We start from the raw sequence: 16,076 nt of genomic DNA on the forward strand, positions 1-16,076 counted from the left end.
ATAGGGCTCAGTCACATAGCCTGGTTCTGATGCTCAGATCCTTCTGTTTCCAAGCCCTCTCTTTGCTTGGCTCAGATGCCACAGAAGAGCAGTGAAGTGAGCTGGGATAGGTCCTAGCTCCCTTGCTGAGATCCTTGGGGAGACTGTCTGGGAGAATTAGGAGAGCTGAGTCTGGATGTGTGTGCAGGCGGCAGAGCATAATGCAGGGAGTCATATACCTGGGGAGGCCTAACATGTTTTCCTGACTCATGCTTGGATTCTGCTGGATAATTTTAATTGCACACCCCCCTTTCCTCCCACAATCTAGATTAAGGCTGTAATGGACCCTTTAGCTCAATGCTCTTCCCTCACTGTCCCCTGCTTCCAGAGATAGGATGACTTTACTGTGTCTGTCTCAGTAGCTGGCAGCAGAAGAAACACAAACTGATTCAGAATTCTTCTTTTCTGTGGGGCAGCCCTAGACCTTCTTCCTTGGCTACCTGCTAGTGGCTGATGGATGTCAAGTGCTGGATAATGATGCTGTCTGTATGTGAGGATCCAATGAGGATGAACAGATGCCCAAACCTGGCCTGGAATAATCCCTGGGAAGGGCTGGCCCCACCTCACTAGAGTTCTCCTGGTACATAATAGGTGCTCAGTGGATGTATCTCTCTCCCTCACAGCAGGAGCAGAAGTCCTCAGGTCAGATCCCTAAGTGGTCACTGGAAATGGCATGGTTTGGTCCCCTGGGTGTAGACAGTGGACTTTCATTCGTCACTATGGTTGGAGACCTCCGGGAGGAAAGCAGAAGCAGCTCCCTGAACAGCTGCTCAGTCATCTGGGTGGGAAGGCTGTGGTGAGGCAGGAGGTAGGCTCTGAGTGGAGAGGAACAGCAGCACCCCACCCCTTTGTGTGTCACCTCGGGACTACCACTTGGCTCCCTGGAGCTTGTCTCCTGGGTATCCTCTGCCACCGTCCACTGAAAGTACATCATACTTTCAAGGAGTAGTACCCTTCCTCTGGTGAGCAGAAACAAATGCCCATCTCACCATGCTGCTGCATTTAGCTGTCTCTATAGAAGCATCTTGCTCTGACCACCTACTGCATCTCATTAGCCCAGGGTCAGAGCTACCTTTCATCACTGTTATTTCCCGCCCCCGCTGAGGCCTCTCAAACAAAGGAGGTGTAGTGTGGATTGTGTCAGAGCGGGTGCTGGTGCACCATCCATTCCCTCCCTCTCTTGTTCTTCCCATTGTGTTTCTCCACCTGGATAGCACTGCCGTCTCACATGCCCTGTCGCTTCTAAGGTCCTCTTGTCCTTATGGGAGCCGCCAGTGCTGTCATCTCTCCCACATCCTGACCTCTTTAGATCTGCCGATGGCCTCCCACACTCATCCACCTGCCTCAAGTGAGGTAGAAGCAGACTCTCAGCTAGAAAGGACAGTTAAAGGTGACCTGATCCAACCTAGTTCTCTCATCACTTGGGTCATAACTTCTCCTTCCTCCCTGATATGCCTCCATTTGTCTGATTTCCAGTAGGAGAGTGATGGCCAGAATTGAGCTGTGCTCTAGTATAACTTGCCGACTTGGAGCAGAGAACTAAGTCACCTTCTTCTCTTCATTTGTCCTGCCTTCCCATATTGACCAGGTGCCTTTCCTGGGCCATGTCTTATGTGCTCAGGGTTCCAGTCACACAGACCCCTAGGGATAGAGGTCACAACTGTGGGCAAAATGTTGACAGCCACCAGGGCTCCAAACTTCCTCAGAAATTAGAATGGGAGGAAGTTTTTTAAAAGACTTATTTTGGGGCCTGGAAACTACTTGGCCTCAGCAGAATCCATGAGTAGGTATGGAAGGGAAACTACTCTGCAACACACCCCTAAATCCAGAGAATCGTCCAGGGCTGCTCCACGATGTTGTTAAAAGTAGATTTTGCTTGTTTGCTGGCACAGGCTGTCAGCATCCTCCTGATTCCAAAGTGAACAAACAGCATCCTTCCTGACTCTTGAGTTGCACCTGGTCTCCCTCCTGTCCCTCTCCTTCACTTCATGGTCCCTGGGTAGGGAGAGGTGGTGGGGAGGGGGCGTAAGATTTCATTATGTTACTCATCTCAAGTTTCAGAATGCAGCTTTACTAACCTTTAAGTTGTCATGCCCTTTCTCATTTTATTTTTATATTCATTCTCTGCCTCTTTTAAAAATTCCATTCTCTTCCTTCTTTTTCTCCCCCCAAGCTCTCTCTCTACAGGTCCTTCTCATTTCTGCTGCTCGCCCCTACCCATCCCCTGCTGGGTCCCAGGGTGGTGGATTCTGTCTGGTCAGGAAGCTCAGGCAACAGGATGGTGAGTGTTTCAACCAGAGGAGTGGCTGCTGGTCCCACTGCTACAGTATCTGATTCTGCTGAGTTTTTCAAAACACTTTCCCTCATGGGAAGCATCCATGTGAAGTGTTCTTTTTGTCATACTAATAGTTTTGCTTGCCTGTTTACACCTATTGCCCAGAAGCTCCGTTTCCCTGAATTTCCTTTGTGTCCTTTTCCCTGCTTTCATCCAGGCCCCACGTAAGTATAGGAAGGCAGTCTTTGAGGGTGGGAATTCTGGGTCTGAAAATACATCTTGGACAAAGCCAAGGGAAGAACTGAGTCATGGTGGCAAGGCCCAGATTTTTTTCCTCCCTTCCTTCCCCTAGCTGCTCTTTGGTGTGGCTTCCTTCTCTGCCGGGATACCTTCCCTAGAGTTGTCATGGGCTAGATTAAAAAACCCATAGAGTTCAAGAAGTCAAGTCAACACTAAAGCGACATGTTATGCCTCTCTTCCTTGCATATTGCCACTATTAAGGAGTGACTTCAGTCCAGCAGGAATGGGCAGATGCATAGTGAAGTTGGGAAGGAAGTGCTTCATGAGAAAGGTCTTCAGAGTCTTCAGGCGTCCCTCCCTCTGCCCCCTATCAGCTTCTCTGCTGTGATAGAGAAGAGAGGGAGTGAGGTCTCTTTGGGGGCTGCAGGCCAGGGAAAAGGGCAGCCAGTCTGATGGCCTGAGCCAGGGTAGAGGCAGAGTCTTTCCTCCATGACCTTTCCTTTATCCTTTTCTCAGGCAGAACCCAGCCCCTCTTCTACTTAGCTCACAAGAGGCTTGTGAAAAGGAAGGTATAGGCTGTAGCCACAGGAGTGGAAGCTGTCTTCTTTGATCCTACAGCATTGGGAGACCTGGGTGTCTGGAGGCAAAGTCTTGGACTAACATTTTAATATTCCTTTCTCCACACTTGTATTGTGGAAGCCTCTAGGAGACTGGCCAGGTGTGTCTTTGGTGTGGCCCCAAGGATACTGAGATGGCAACTCAGTCCTTCACCTAGAGCCAGCACAGTTAGAGCTGAAGAGGATGAAGGGTGGAGACTCTATCTTTTTTTTTCTTATACTCAGAATGCTTCCCAGCTGGTCAGCCATAAGCTGACAGACATACTCCTGGGCCTGAATATGTGGAAGCCTTGTTGAAGGCCTCACCAGTGGTCCCAGGGGCTGCTATTCTGGAGATCAACCTAAGCCCTGCCCTGCCATCAGTGGGCTGGTTGAGGACCACTTTCCCATGCTTGGACTACCTGACTTCCCTCTGCATTTTCTTCCATGCATGAGGGTTTAAGACTAGGTGCCATCAGCATAGCTTATTCTCAGGCCAGGACAGCTTGAGTCACATTAGCTTGGGTGAGCTACCTGGCCCAGCTGCTTATAGCTCTTCGAAGAGTTGGGGCCTGCCAGAGAGGGCTGAGCTGGTGCTCAGATAAATGAGTCCATTGGCATTCTGCACATAGCTGCAAACATGCAGTAATTGGAGAGGCAGAGAGTCTGGGGTAGCAGGATGGGTGGATCAATCTGTCTTGCTTTGGTGCTGACTGCCTGGCTACTTGATGAGCAGCAGGAGCCAATGCCTGCTGTGAGCCTGTGCCACTCTGGAGCTGGAGATGTTTAAGCCCATAGGCAAGTCTGGTAAGAGGCCCATCTAAGACTGCACTGGGCCAGTTTGCAGCTGCAGGTGGCCTTGGTTTGGCTGGGTATGGATGCGAATTGGAAAATCTCTGATCCATCCGTGTTCAAGTTTCTGGTTTGTGAGTCCAGCTTCACCACTGTTTCCTCTATCTGCTGTGGAGGGGTTGGCCTACTTGTGCCTCGTCTGTACTGAGGCACAGAGGCAGAATCACAGGCAGGCAAACCCTCCACGGAGGATGGAGGAAACAGTGGCAAGCCCTCTTTGAGATGTTCCACTAACATGCAGGCCGAGCTGCACTGTGTTTCCTGGTGATTCCACCTTTTCTTGGTGACCATAGAAAGCCAGTGGAGGGCATCACAGGTAGTCTCATGACCAACCTGTTGGGTTCTAGGTTTGCTGTGTCTGTCAGCAAACCTGCCTCTTCATTTAAGTGAGGGATGGGGGCTGCAGTGAGTATCTGCGTTCTGAACTGGCTTGACCCCTCATAGTAGCTCCTTGTGTTCAGATGACAGCAGCAAGCCATGGAGCTTGTCGGGAGTGAAAAGCTGGGAGCCAAGGCTGCTGTAACAGCTGTCTAGGCCAATTGTCCTACACATTGGCCTCGGTCCCAGAGTCCTGAGCTGCCTAAACCCTCAGGACAGCGAAGTGCCCTGGCTATCCTCGCCCCAGGAATCACTGAGAGCTGATTCACTGGTGAGGAGGACCCTATTAGGTGGCTCTTTGAAAATATGGTTTCCCTACCCTATCATAGTCTTCCAGAACAACTCAGTAAAAGTTAAAATTTGCCTTCCAAAGGGTAGATGAGGATGGCAACTGTGAGTAGCCCTGAGTGAGCACTGGCCCTGCCCCATCCCTGTATAGCTATGGGGAAAGAAGGGGATGGTGGAGGAGTTGGCAGTCAGGGGAGCCAGACTAGAGGTAGCAGTGGTCAGCATGTAAATGTGTCTGCTAAATGGGCAGGCTGCCTGCTCCAGTATGGGCGCTCATAGATTTTCCTGACCCCCCTGGAGAGTATATTCAGGGGTGCCCCGAAATGAAAGGTACCATGGGGCAGAGCAGGCAGACCCCCTCCCTTCTAGCAGGAAGGTGCTGGTACCCCTGGCATCCCAGTTCTCCCATCTGCGGCAGGCTCAGGGAAAGTCTGCCACCTACCCTTTGGGTAGCATCTGAGCAGTGCTGTGTCTGCCCACCTCTGGCTCGGGGGCTCAAAGGCCCTGCCTGAACCCCGAGGCCTGGAAGAAGCTCCAGTAGAGAGGGCACCCATCAGGCGGCATCCACAGGTCAGCTCGTTTACTCGCTGAGCCTTTATTTACTGAGTGCCTCCTTTATGTTCATCCAGCTCAGCACAGCCTGCTGGGGACAGTAAGCTTAAAATTACAGTCTTAAAGTGACAGCTGGGATGATTGCTATAAGTACCGGGTACCCTAAAAGATGCACAAGATTCAGCCAGGTAAAGAGGAGCCATGTAGGCTGAGGCAGAGAGGAATAGACACTGGGTGTGTGGTTTCAATGAGGCAGGCATGAGCCTATGTGGCAGGAGTAGGCTTTCTGTTATTTCTGCCTGGGGACAGAAGGTATTGAAATGAGGCTGGCACAGCATGCTGTCAGAGAGCTCCTGCAAGGCTTAGAGAAGTCAGGCAAACTTGAGGGTACCCCTTTAAAGGGTTCCTGGTCCCAGCCTGACCCCCAGGAGTTCCTGCCCTCTCAGCAGACTGAAATCTAGGTGTTTTGGATTGTTTCCTTTTATCCCCACAACTGAGTGGTTGAGGCTGTTGCAGGGAATGCAGTGTTCTCCCCACCACACTGCCTTGTCAGTTGAAGGGATGTCAGACACTTACTTCCATGTCTATGAAATTGCCTTTAGGTAGTCTGGTTTGGGGCCAGGGCTGGGTGGATCGGGGAGGCTTGGAATACTTGCCATGGGAGGAGCAGGGGGGTGCCTCTCAGCCTTGCTAGGTGCAGGTCTGAGTGCTGTGGTGGCATCCTCAGGAAGGGGAGAGGGCAATGATGCACGTTCTAATGCTTATCCTTGGCCTCTAGCCCTGGCCCAGTGTGTCCAACCTGGCCAAGGACTTCATTGACCGCCTGTTGACTGTGGACCCTGGCGCCCGCATGACAGCACTGCAGGCCCTGAGGCACCCATGGGTAGTGAGCATGGCAGCCTCCTCCTCTATGAAGAACCTACATCGCTCCATCTCCCAGAACCTCCTCAAACGTGCATCCTCGCGCTGCCAAAGTACCAAATCTGCCCAGTCCACACGTTCCAGCCGCTCGACTCGCTCCAACAAGTCACGCCGCGTCAGGGAGCGTGAGCTACGAGAGCTCAACTTGCGCTACCAGCAGCAGTACAACGGCTGAGCCACCTGGCTGTGGTGCAGACAAGGCAGGGTCCTGGCCTGGCCTCAGCATTACTGTACTGTGCCATTTGGGCCTGATGCCCTCTCTGAGCTAGGCCTTCATGGTTGAGGGATGGATGGGGAGTGTCTGGCCTTCTCTGTGCCTTCATTAGCCTCCATTCTCATGGTCCCGGTGTGAGAATCGGAGTGGCCCAGGGCTGGAGCACTATGCACTCTCACAACTAGGAGCCTGGCCTGGCATTGATGCCTCTTTTGGTAGGCAACTGTTCTGGTCAGACTTGGAAGGGCTGTGACTGGGGCTTCACTGTCTCCTTCACTGTTTCCTTGGCTCTTCCCCAGACCACAGGGGCTTGCAGTGCTGGATGGAGGATGTCTTGTGGCCCCATGACCGTTTGGACACTTATTCTGAATCCCCACGCCCCCCCAAGCCACTCCCCCAACCCTCAAACCACCCTCCCAGTACCCTCCCCCATTCCCAGAGCCTTCTTCTCCTGGCAGAACTCTTAGCCCCTGGCCTTCCAGCCAAGATCTGCCTCCTCACCCCAAGACTCATCAGAGTCGCCAGTGGCAGGGCTATGGCATGGACCTTGGCCCTTTTGGATTGTGTGACCATCCTCCTGACTTGGAGCAGACCTGCCCCAGGTTCAGACCTGTGATAGTGAGCACCACAGCCCACCACTCTCAATGCCTTCTTTATAGAGCCCACCATCACCTCCCTCTCCCCCTTGGATACTTGCTTGATTCCCTAGTGCCTCCAATCAACTGTGCGGGGTTAAAGAGCGCCCCACTGCTGCTACCTGGGGGATGGAAGCACCTGGCCCATAGCAGAGGGCAGGGGCTTCCCAGGGAACCACTCTCTCCTCTCCCCCCTAAATCAGGATTTCATGTTAGCCCTGATTTCATCCTTTGGAAGCATTGCCTATTGCTCCTTCCCTTTGGGAGTGGTCTGTTCCCTCTTTTGCAGCCTGAAGGCGCCATCTAGTGTCTGACATGGGTGTGGACAGTCTAAGTGTGACCACAATGCATACTCATTGATTTTTCCAGGAGAGGTGTTAGGGAGGAGCTGCTGCATTGGGGGAGGGTCCCCCTGCTGCTTAACTTTCCCCTTCTGCTGACTTTCTGCACAGCTCCCCCTGGAACTTAGCCATACTGTGTGACCTGCCTCTTAACCCTGAGTGCCTGAGGGTCTTGGCCTCACAGCTGGCCTTGCCCTATCTTATCTATCCCTGCTTCCTTTCACAGCATTACCTTCCAGTCAGCACCGCTGAGTCTCAGCTGGAGGTGGCCCTTGCAGGAGTTGGGTGGGGCTGGGTGCCTGCTCTCCCAGAGACCTGAGCCACAACCATCCCCACATCCATCACAGTATCTCCCCTTCCCCTGCCAGGCTGGAACCCAAGCACCTTCCCTCCTCAGCTATTTCTGATGGCTGGGAAGGGGCCAGGGCCCAGTTTTGGCCATAGCAGGACTGCAGAGCCCCTGCCAATAGGGAAGGTTTGACCCCCACTCAGCAGCTCCCAGTGGACAGCCTTGGGTTAGGCCCTTCTCTTTCTGTGTGCCACTTCCAGTGGGAAACCAACCCAAAGAGATCATTCTTTATCAAGTCAACTGTGCCTTACATTTCCCCTGCATGCATCCATCAATGCCCTCTGGGTAGGAGCCAGCAGAGAACCCAGACTCCATGGTCCCAGAACTTTTCCCAAACTCTGCAAAGGCCTCTGGGGGGCCTGAATCCCCAGGGATTTATTTCCTCTTGCCCAGGTTAGGCTTGTTCATGAGGATAGGATGGAGGAATTTGGAGACTTGGGCTTTTGATAGGCCCCTAGCTGGGCCTTCCTGTCATGGATTGTGGGTGGAGAATGTGTAGTTATTTATTTTGTGTACTCCGTTTGTCAGTGTATCCTTTGTATTCAATAAACAGGCTGCCCTCCCCAGCGAAGGCTGCCCATTCGTCTGAGAGCCCTGCTCCTTGCAGTCAGACCAACGGGGTCATCCAGCCCCGCCTGGCTACTCTATGATGATCCTGACTCCTCAGCACCTGTTGTACCAGAAGACCAACAAGGAGGAGTTGGACAAATAAGAATATACAAGGGGACAGAGCCTGGATCTTTATTGGACTGAGAAGGTGGTAGGCTTGTCATGGGCTCAGTTGTAGGCTATGACTTGGTTGATCCAGGTGCTGAACTTGCTCACCCGAGTGTACATGGCTGGTGCGTACACATTGCAGTTGGAGGTGCCCCAGGAGACAATGCCAATGAGCACCCACGTGTTCCCTTTCAGGCAGACAAGGGGGCCTCCAGAGTCACCCTGAGGGCAGAAGAGGGGAGAGGTCAGCATGGGGGTATGTCTCAGGACTGTGTAGAGGACTGGGTGCTGGCACTCACCTGGCATGAAGAGGCACCTGAACCACCTGCACAGATCATGGAGTCAGTGATGCGTGAGCCCCAGTATTGCTGGCACTGCCTCACGGTGACCAGGGGCAGAGCCACCTGCTGCAGGCGGGCTGGCAGTACATTGTCTGTGGGCCAGGAGGGGTGATCAGGCCGGCCCAGGATGACTTGTCCCTACCCCACTGCTCCCACAGGGATCCTTGGCCCACATGCCTACCCACACCACTGATGCGGCCCCAGCCAGTAGTGGCACATGTGAGGCCTACAGGCAGTGCCTCATTAGGGGCAGCCAGGCAAACTGGCGAGATGCGTGCCGTGAACTGGGCAGGTGAGGCGAGCTTCAGAAGCGTCAGGTCGTTGTTGAAGGTGACCGGGTTCCAGTTAGGGTGCGTAATGGCCTGTGGGGTCAGGAAGGGGCCAGGTAGGCCTGAGGTCGGTATAGGTGCCCAGGGCTGATGAGTACTGAGGGGGCTAGATTAGAGCATGCTCTCAATTCCTGGTCCTCAGAGCCCACTGCCTATTTTCCTTCCCTTCTTTATAGCTCAGATTTACCTGTGAGATGGACAGAATCTGCACAGGCTCTGCACTGGATAGTTGGTCATACTCGCCCAGAATGACAAAGTGGCGGCCGGGGCTGCAGCAGGAGTGGGGATGGGGGTAGTCACAGGGAGGGCAGGGGAACAAGAGGAGGTGGGCGGTTGTGGGGCAGGGCAGGTGGGGTAGAAGCACTCACCTGACATTACAATGGGCAGCAGTGACCACCCACCACTGGTTTATGAGGGAACCGCCGCAGAAGTGGAAGCCGCTGTTGTCCTGGGGTTAGGGCTCAGAGGTAAGAGTGGGCTCGGGCTATACTGGGCATAACATGCCTGGGGTCCTGCCCCACCCCAAAAGGTGTATGTACCTGCAAGGACACCTGCCAGGGCCAGGAACCTGGCACCGCATTCTCCCCGTTGACAATCCTTTGGCTGAAGCTCAGTGCCGGTTTGATGGCAGGAACGCCGCAGCCTGGCCATTGGGCTGGTGAGGACCTGCTGCCCCTGCCTCAGCCCACCTCTCCAACCCCCTCCTTCCTTTGAAACCCCCAAGCTCTGCACAGCTGAGGGGTCCAAGTTGAGGGGCTTCATCTCTGCCCTTTCTCATCCTGAGTGCCTTCTGTACCCCCATGGCTGCCTCAGTTATCCAGCCAGCCTCCAGGTCATGCTCATACTCCTCTTACCACACCATCCTCCAACTTTTTTCCCTGACCCCTGTGGATAGTCTCCCTGGCCTCCCCACTCTCTACAGTCCTCAACAGTCAGGTTCTCTAGGCAGCCAGAGAACTTTTCCTAAACTATGTGTCCAGCCCTTGTGGCTCATCTTCCTAAAGCCTCCTGTGTGCCTTGGCACATTCCTTTTTCCTTTGTCTGATGCATGCCTGTCTTCTCTATCCACCTGCTCTCCCAGCTAGCCTCCTGGCCCCTTTGGGCCCCTGGGTTGGTGTTGAGAGCTGAGTTACCCCCAGGGCTGTTCAGTCAGAGCTGGTCCAGGCTTACTCACCCCAGGAGGAGCCGAGGAGGACCAGGCAAAGGGTCAGTCTGAGTAGCGACATTGTGGCAGGTGTGAGGTTGAGACCTGGGCTTAGCTATTTATGATATTCCTCGTCCTTGGACCAAAGTCACGGGCCTGAAGCTAGGCCATCTGTGCATGCTCAGCTCTGTCTCACACTCCAGTCAGAAGAACGGTTTCTTTAGGCCAAGGTTCCCCAACCCAGAGGCACAGGGAGGCCTGGGCTTATCAGTAGAGCCCAGGTGTCAGACTCTCACCTTCTCCACCCCTTAAGGGCTGGTCTCTGATTGGCTCCCTGACCCACCTCCTATCCCAAGTGTTGAGCACTGGGTACCAGGGCCAGATGGCTAAACTAGGTCTGTAGTGGCAAGCTAGTGGCTAGATTCAGGGATGGGTTCTACCAGGGCTTCCAGGGGTAGAATCTGAGAATACTTTTCAGCACCACATGCATGTTCCTGACTGATGGAGAGAATGTCCAGCTGTTGCCAGCTCTGCTGTAGAGTACCAGGACCATGTAGCTGGAAGGGAGGTTCTAGCAGGTTGCAAATCATCTTAGTGCTTCTGCAACTTGAAACAGGAGTCACAGGTTTGCTCAGAGCACCAGCATATGGGGGGGCTGGACCCAAACCCTCATCTAACTCCTAAGTTCACACCTTGGTGAGATGATGATTGCAAGGGCCTGACACAGAGAGGGTCAAGGTTTGACCCCTCAGTAAATTACAGCCTCTGGACTAAGGTCACAGGTAGAAGGATGACTTCCAACAAATCCCTGATAGCCTCCAGGCTTTGGGATTCCTGTGAACAAGTCCCTGGCTTCTAAAACCTGTCCACTTTTGAGCTCCAGGCTGAGGATGCCCCTGATGAACAGCTGCAATGAGTGAGTTGTATGGCCTTGTTCTAGGAGAGGGTGTAGGCTTCAATGATTAAAGAACATATTAGTCCAAAAAAAAAAAAAAGGTTAATGGTTGGATAGTATGGTAGTTAGGTTCAGGTGTCAGCTTGGCCAGGTGAAGGTGTCTGGTTCTGTTGCTGTGAACATGAGACAATGGCATGTGAACCTCATTGTTGCTGATTACAGTCGGCTAGGAGGTGAACCTGCTGCAATGAATGTTTGATTTAATTGGCTGGTGCTTAAATGAGAGAGCTCAACGTAGCACAGCCCAAGCAGCTCAGCATATCTCATCTCAGCACTCACAACTCAGGCCAGGCCTCTGGAGATGCGGAAAGGAATCACCTTGGGGAGAGTGTTGGCACCCAGAGGCCTGGAGAGATGGCCAGCAGAGATTTCCCTGTGCCTTTCCATATAAGAAAGAACCTCAGTGGAAAGTTAGCTGCCTTTCCTCTGAACTATACATTTTTAACGAAATAAATCCCCTTTTATTAAAAGCCAATCCATCTCTGGTTGTGTTGCATTCTGGCAGCTGGCAAACTAGAATAGATAGGCAGATGGATATGGATAGGCAGATGAGGAAGCAAATATAATCAAACCCAAGAACGACACAGCCATCTGTTTAGGACCTTGTATTTTCTGAGTTCATACCCCCTTGTTCCAAGCTCTAAGGCTCAGCCTACTCCACCTCCATGGCCTGCACGGTTTCTTCCAGCAGTTCTAGGTTCAGTGGCATTACCATCTGTGTCAGTAAAGCTGTGGTCCCAGGGGCAAAGTGGTACCTGCCCAGCCTGGAGGGACAAGAAAGACCTCTCAACACAGGCCCATCATGTTCTCTCCTTGCAGCCCCCTCTCCTGCTATCCCCGCCCCATCCTCCCCTGTGGTCCCCTAGTCCCATGGCACCCACCTCTTCACTGGCTCTGTGGGTGAGCTCAGCGTCCGCAGCAGCTTGGCACCAGTACCTGTGATCACACATGCATCCACGCTGCCCCCGGAACCCAGGTCGCCCAGGATCCCTGCAGTGACAGCTTCCACCAGCAGCTCCTGCGCAGCCTCCAGCTGTGGTCATTTTTGTGTGAAATGGAGGTTGTGGTAATCTGAATCCCAGACTATTTACCATTCATTAGCACCTAACCTATCTATCCTCCCACTTCAACCCCAATCTCCCATCCCTAAAGTTCTGCCTTTCTCTCTCCAGAGGCCCCGGGTCCCCTCCTTCCACTGCCCTGCCCTTCTCACCCAGTCTGATCTTGGTCTCCAATCCAGCTGCTCGCCTGGCTTCCCTCCCTGAGCCTTACCCACTTCTGACAACATACATCAACCACTTCTCCACCCCAACAAAATCCAGACTCCAGACCACTGCCCCACCAGCCATTCCCTTCTTCCTCCGCTCCAGTCAAACAGGCCTTTCTGAGCTTCTAATCCTCTGGGTTGCCCAGGCTTTGTCCAGACACTTCCCCCATTCCCCCTTATTTCTTTCGCTCCTTAGTTCCACTCAGAGGTCATCTCCTCCAGAAGCCTTCCCCGGCCTCCAGGCAGGGTCAAGGTCCCTGTACTCTCCCCCAGCTCCCGAGAGTACTTCCCACCACTAATCATGTAGTGGGGCTGGGGGGAGGGACCACTCACAGTCATGTTAGGCTGGAACCGGTCCTCCAGCACCGCCAGGGCGGCGTCCTGGCCCGAACCTGCAGGCAGCAGGGGCGTTTGAGGTTAGCCGCCGCCGCCATGTTGGGGAAAGTAGCAAACACGAAGCCAGGGTCTCCGGGGTGGGGTTCGTGGGCAAGGGGCGAAATTGCTCACCCAGGGCTGCGAAGGGCAGACGGCTGTAGGAGCCGTGGGGATGCACGCTGTAGAGCTGTGGTCCTGTCACGTCCACGCCGCCCACGATCAGCGATGCGCCCACGTGGCCACGGTACCTGTCAGCAGGGTGGAGAATTATCCATCGCGAACCTCGGAATCCAGACCCTGTCCCTATAATCCCGCCCCTGGACCGGAGCCCCGCCCCCTCCCGTTGTCTCGTGCCACATGACGGACACTCCTTCCAGTTGCCCAGCTTCTACTTTGCCGGCTCTTCCGGGCTCGCTGCGGTAGCAGCCCTGCCCTTTCTGTCCCACCTCCTCAGTCCCGCCCCCAGCACCGGAAGAGCGTCTGGCGCAGAACGCGGGTGACCGTGGCTACGCGAGGCTCGCGGCCCGTGGACAGCGCGTGTAGTTCCATGTTGGACGCCGCCATTCGCGTGGTCATCTCGGCGTCGGCGGCGACTCCAGCTCCACAGCAGCTGAGGGCGAAAAGGGGGCCATGGTGGGCGGGGCTGGGATATGCGGGAACTGGGCGAGGCAGGAAGGGCGGTACTTGCGTGGGGCAACGGCTGGGAGGCGTCCTCACTAGATTTTGGGGGCAATGAAGTGGATCTTCTCGCAGCTCTTGTCTGCCACGACCGAGTCGTTAGTGGCCCGTGTATCCGCGCCCAGGATGACCCCGTCCTGGGAAGGTTGAGGAACCGCCGTCTCAGCCCGCCCGCCTCCGGCCGCCCCTCCAGCCCCCTGCCCCCAGACCCGCGCCTCTCACTCGGAACACGAGGCCCGCGATCGTAGTCCCGGTTTTTCGTGCATGAGGGACCCGGAGCCCTGGGAGGACGTGTTCCAAAGATTCGTTTCTGGAAACGGAGGATGGCCCAGGTTTCGGTTCTTATGAAACCTAAGTTGCACCCCAGCCCCTTCCCGTTCTTCCTCACCTCCCCCGGTGAGCCTGGAACCTGAGTAGTTCCCAACGCACGCCCCATTACCATCACCAGGAGAAAAGGTCCTGGGGCTCCCATTCCTCCAAAATACGCACGCAAATATTGGCAGCTCGGGATCAACCCTCTTACCCTCTCCCTCACCTCTGGCAGTTCTCGAAGGAAAAACCCCCTCGAGTCTCCAGCGTTGTCCTCAGCATGTCGAGGCTGGCAGGGTAAACCCGGAGTCGGGGGTCGATGGGTCAGGACAAAAGGGGCAAGCGCCTGTTTGAGAGAAGGTCTCTGCCTGGGGCTCCACCTATGACTCTTACCACTTTCGCTTTCACCTTTCCACCGACACTGCTGGCCCTTTGCTGCATCTTCTCTTTCGCTTTCACCTTCTCCTCAGGGCCTAGACAGCTTGGGAAGGGGGTTGGAGGAACGACCCTGTCTGGCCCTCAGTTCTCCCTGGGCCCTCTTAGCAGAGGGGCAAACGTCTGCTCCTCTGGCCACTGAACTGCGTGGCCTGTGTTCAGCTCCTACTCCCCATTCTAGTCTGATTCTCCCTGCCTACCCCAAACCCAACTCTAAGGTTAATTCCCAATACTAAGGTTGTCACACAATTGGCCAGGTTTCAGCCTGCATTTGGCCCACAACAGCACCAAGGAGGACTGACTTTTTTTGTCCTTTGCTACCTTCCCCTCCCAGCTCATGTGTCTCCTTTGTTGCCTTGCCTCCTCTCCCAGGCTCAAATATGGGCCTTGTTGGTTAGTGATCCTCCCATCTTCCCTATTTTGAGAGGCAGGCACCATGGCCATTTATCTGGTGGCTTGGAGGCATGCTAGGCTTTACCCATGGCCATGCCTAGTTATTGTATTCCCCAAATGACCCCTTAACTGCCCACCTCCTTCCCTTTACTCTCCTGCCTCAGTCTCAACTAGCATCCTCTCCCACTTGGATATTGCACTGGTCTCCTCAGATTCCCTACACTTGCCCTGGACCCCCTCAGGCCACACTGTACCCTGTAGAGAGTTTTTTTTATTTCCGTAGAGTGGAAATCTGGCCCCATATCCCTTCTCTGGTAAAAACCTTTAAGCAGAAAAGGCCAGGATGGGAGGGGCCTTCCAGTAACAGTAAGGTAACCACCATGGGTGTGGGCAGTTTTTGAGAACTGAATATACAGCCTCAAAACAGAATGTGGACCTGCATGCCCAGCAGCACTTCCTTGTGAAATTTGTAACAAAAATTAATATGGAGTTACTGTTCTCATGGAATGGTGGACCCAAGAGTCACAGTGCTAGCAAAATGACAGAATTCATATGGTATCAAAAGTTGTACTGCACTCAACAATAAAAAGACAGACAACCCAATTACAAAATGGGCAAAAGACTTGAACAGACACTTCTCAGAAGAGGAAACACAAGTGGCCAAAAGGCACATGAAGAGATGCTCAACTTCCCTGGCTATTAGAGAAATGCAAATTAAAACCACAATGAGATATCATCTCACACCCACCAGAATGGTCACTATCAATAAAACGGAAAACGACAAGTGCTGGAGAGGATGTGGAGAAAGAGGCACACTTCTTCACTGTTGGTGGGAATGTCAAATGGTACAACCACTGTGGAAGGCAGTTTGGCAGTTCCTCAGGAAGCTAGGTATAGAATTGCCATATGACCCAGCAATACCATTGCTAGGTATCTACTCAGAGGACATGAGGGCAAAGACACAAACAGACATTTGCACACCAATGTTTATAGCAGCATTATTTACAACTGCCAAGAGACGGAAACACAAATGTCCATCAACAGACAAGTGGCTAAACAAACTGTGGTATATACATACGATGGAATATTATGCAGCTGTAAGACAAGATAAAGTTATGAAGTATGTAACAACATGGATGGACCTTAAGGACATTATGCTAAGTGAGATTAGCCAGAAGCAAAAGGACAATACTGTATGGTCTCACTGATAAGAACTAACATTAATGAATGAACTTGGAGAATTTCAGTTAAGAACAGAGACCATCAGGAGATAGAAATAGGGTAGATATTGGGTAATTGGAACTGAAGAGCTGCAGATTGTGCAATGGAACTGATTGTAAAAATTCAGAAATGGATAGCACAACACTACCTAACTGTAATACAATAATGTTAGAACACTGAATGAAACTGAATGTAAGAGTGATAGAGGGAGGAGGCCTGGGGGCACAGATGA

General features: G+C 53.2%; 3 protein-coding genes across 4 annotated transcripts in view; 1 reads left to right on the forward strand and 2 right to left on the reverse strand.

The window, feature by feature from the left end:
* Positions 1 to 8,266, forward strand: part of PSKH1 (protein serine kinase H1) — a 35,617-nt gene extending 27,351 nt beyond the window's left edge. The window contains exon 3 of the mRNA XM_077132794.1: positions 5,999 to 8,266. Coding sequence (XP_076988909.1) covers positions 5,999 to 6,316 — 318 coding nt within the window. The 3' untranslated portion in view covers positions 6,317 to 8,266. The remainder of the gene's footprint in view (positions 1 to 5,998) is intronic.
* A 131-nt stretch (positions 8,267 to 8,397) lies between these two features.
* CTRL (chymotrypsin like) lies at positions 8,398 to 10,395 on the reverse strand. The gene is made up of 7 exons (XM_077132797.1): positions 10,242 to 10,395; positions 9,607 to 9,710; positions 9,436 to 9,515; positions 9,255 to 9,336; positions 8,920 to 9,100; positions 8,697 to 8,830; positions 8,398 to 8,619 (listed from the first exon to the last, which is right to left on the reverse strand). The coding sequence occupies exons 1-7, from the start codon at positions 10,291 to 10,293 to the stop codon at positions 8,458 to 8,460; spliced, it is 795 nt and encodes a 264-aa protein (XP_076988912.1). The 5' UTR covers positions 10,294 to 10,395; the 3' UTR covers positions 8,398 to 8,457.
* Positions 10,396 to 11,756: 1,361 nt separating this feature from the next.
* Positions 11,757 to 14,214, reverse strand: PSMB10 (proteasome 20S subunit beta 10). 2 transcript variants are annotated; one of them, XM_077132796.1, is made up of 8 exons: positions 14,022 to 14,214; positions 13,709 to 13,796; positions 13,526 to 13,623; positions 13,278 to 13,418; positions 12,941 to 13,056; positions 12,767 to 12,825; positions 12,103 to 12,199; positions 11,757 to 11,930 (listed from the first exon to the last, which is right to left on the reverse strand). In XM_077132796.1, the coding sequence occupies exons 1-8, from the start codon at positions 14,075 to 14,077 to the stop codon at positions 11,887 to 11,889; spliced, it is 699 nt and encodes a 232-aa protein (XP_076988911.1). In that variant the 5' UTR covers positions 14,078 to 14,214; the 3' UTR covers positions 11,757 to 11,886. The 2 variants fall into 2 exon arrangements, with proteins under 2 accessions (XP_076988911.1, XP_076988910.1); XM_077132795.1 differs by having other exon boundaries at positions 12,048 to 12,199; positions 14,022 to 14,213.
* Positions 14,215 to 16,076: the final 1,862 nt, after the last annotated feature.

The sequence above is a fragment of the Tamandua tetradactyla genome, chromosome 16, assembly GCF_023851605.1.
Source record: "Tamandua tetradactyla isolate mTamTet1 chromosome 16, mTamTet1.pri, whole genome shotgun sequence".
NCBI classification, from domain to species: domain Eukaryota; kingdom Metazoa; phylum Chordata; class Mammalia; order Pilosa; family Myrmecophagidae; genus Tamandua; species Tamandua tetradactyla.

Coding starts and splice junctions, on each gene's coding strand:
- CTRL (XM_077132797.1), bottom strand. CDS start 10,293: ATGTCGCTACTCAGACTGACCCTTTGCCTGGTCCTCCTCGGCTCCTCC. Junction 9,516..9,606: donor CCTGGCAGGTGTCCTTGCAG/GTACATACACCT, acceptor CCCTAACCCCAG/GACAACAGCGGCTTCCACTT. Junction 9,337..9,435: donor GCTGCCCATTGTAATGTCAG/GTGAGTGCTTCT, acceptor CTCCTGCTGCAG/CCCCGGCCGCCACTTTGTCA.
- PSMB10 (XM_077132795.1), bottom strand. CDS start 14,077: ATGCTGAGGACAACGCTGGAGACTCGAGGGGGTTTTTCCTTCGAGAAC. Junction 13,797..14,021: donor TCCTTCGAGAACTGCCAGAG/GTGAGGGAGAGG, acceptor CTCCGTTTCCAG/AAACGAATCTTTGGAACACG. Junction 12,826..12,940: donor TCTGCCCTTCGCAGCCCTGG/GTGAGCAATTTC, acceptor TGCTGCCTGCAG/GTTCGGGCCAGGACGCCGCC.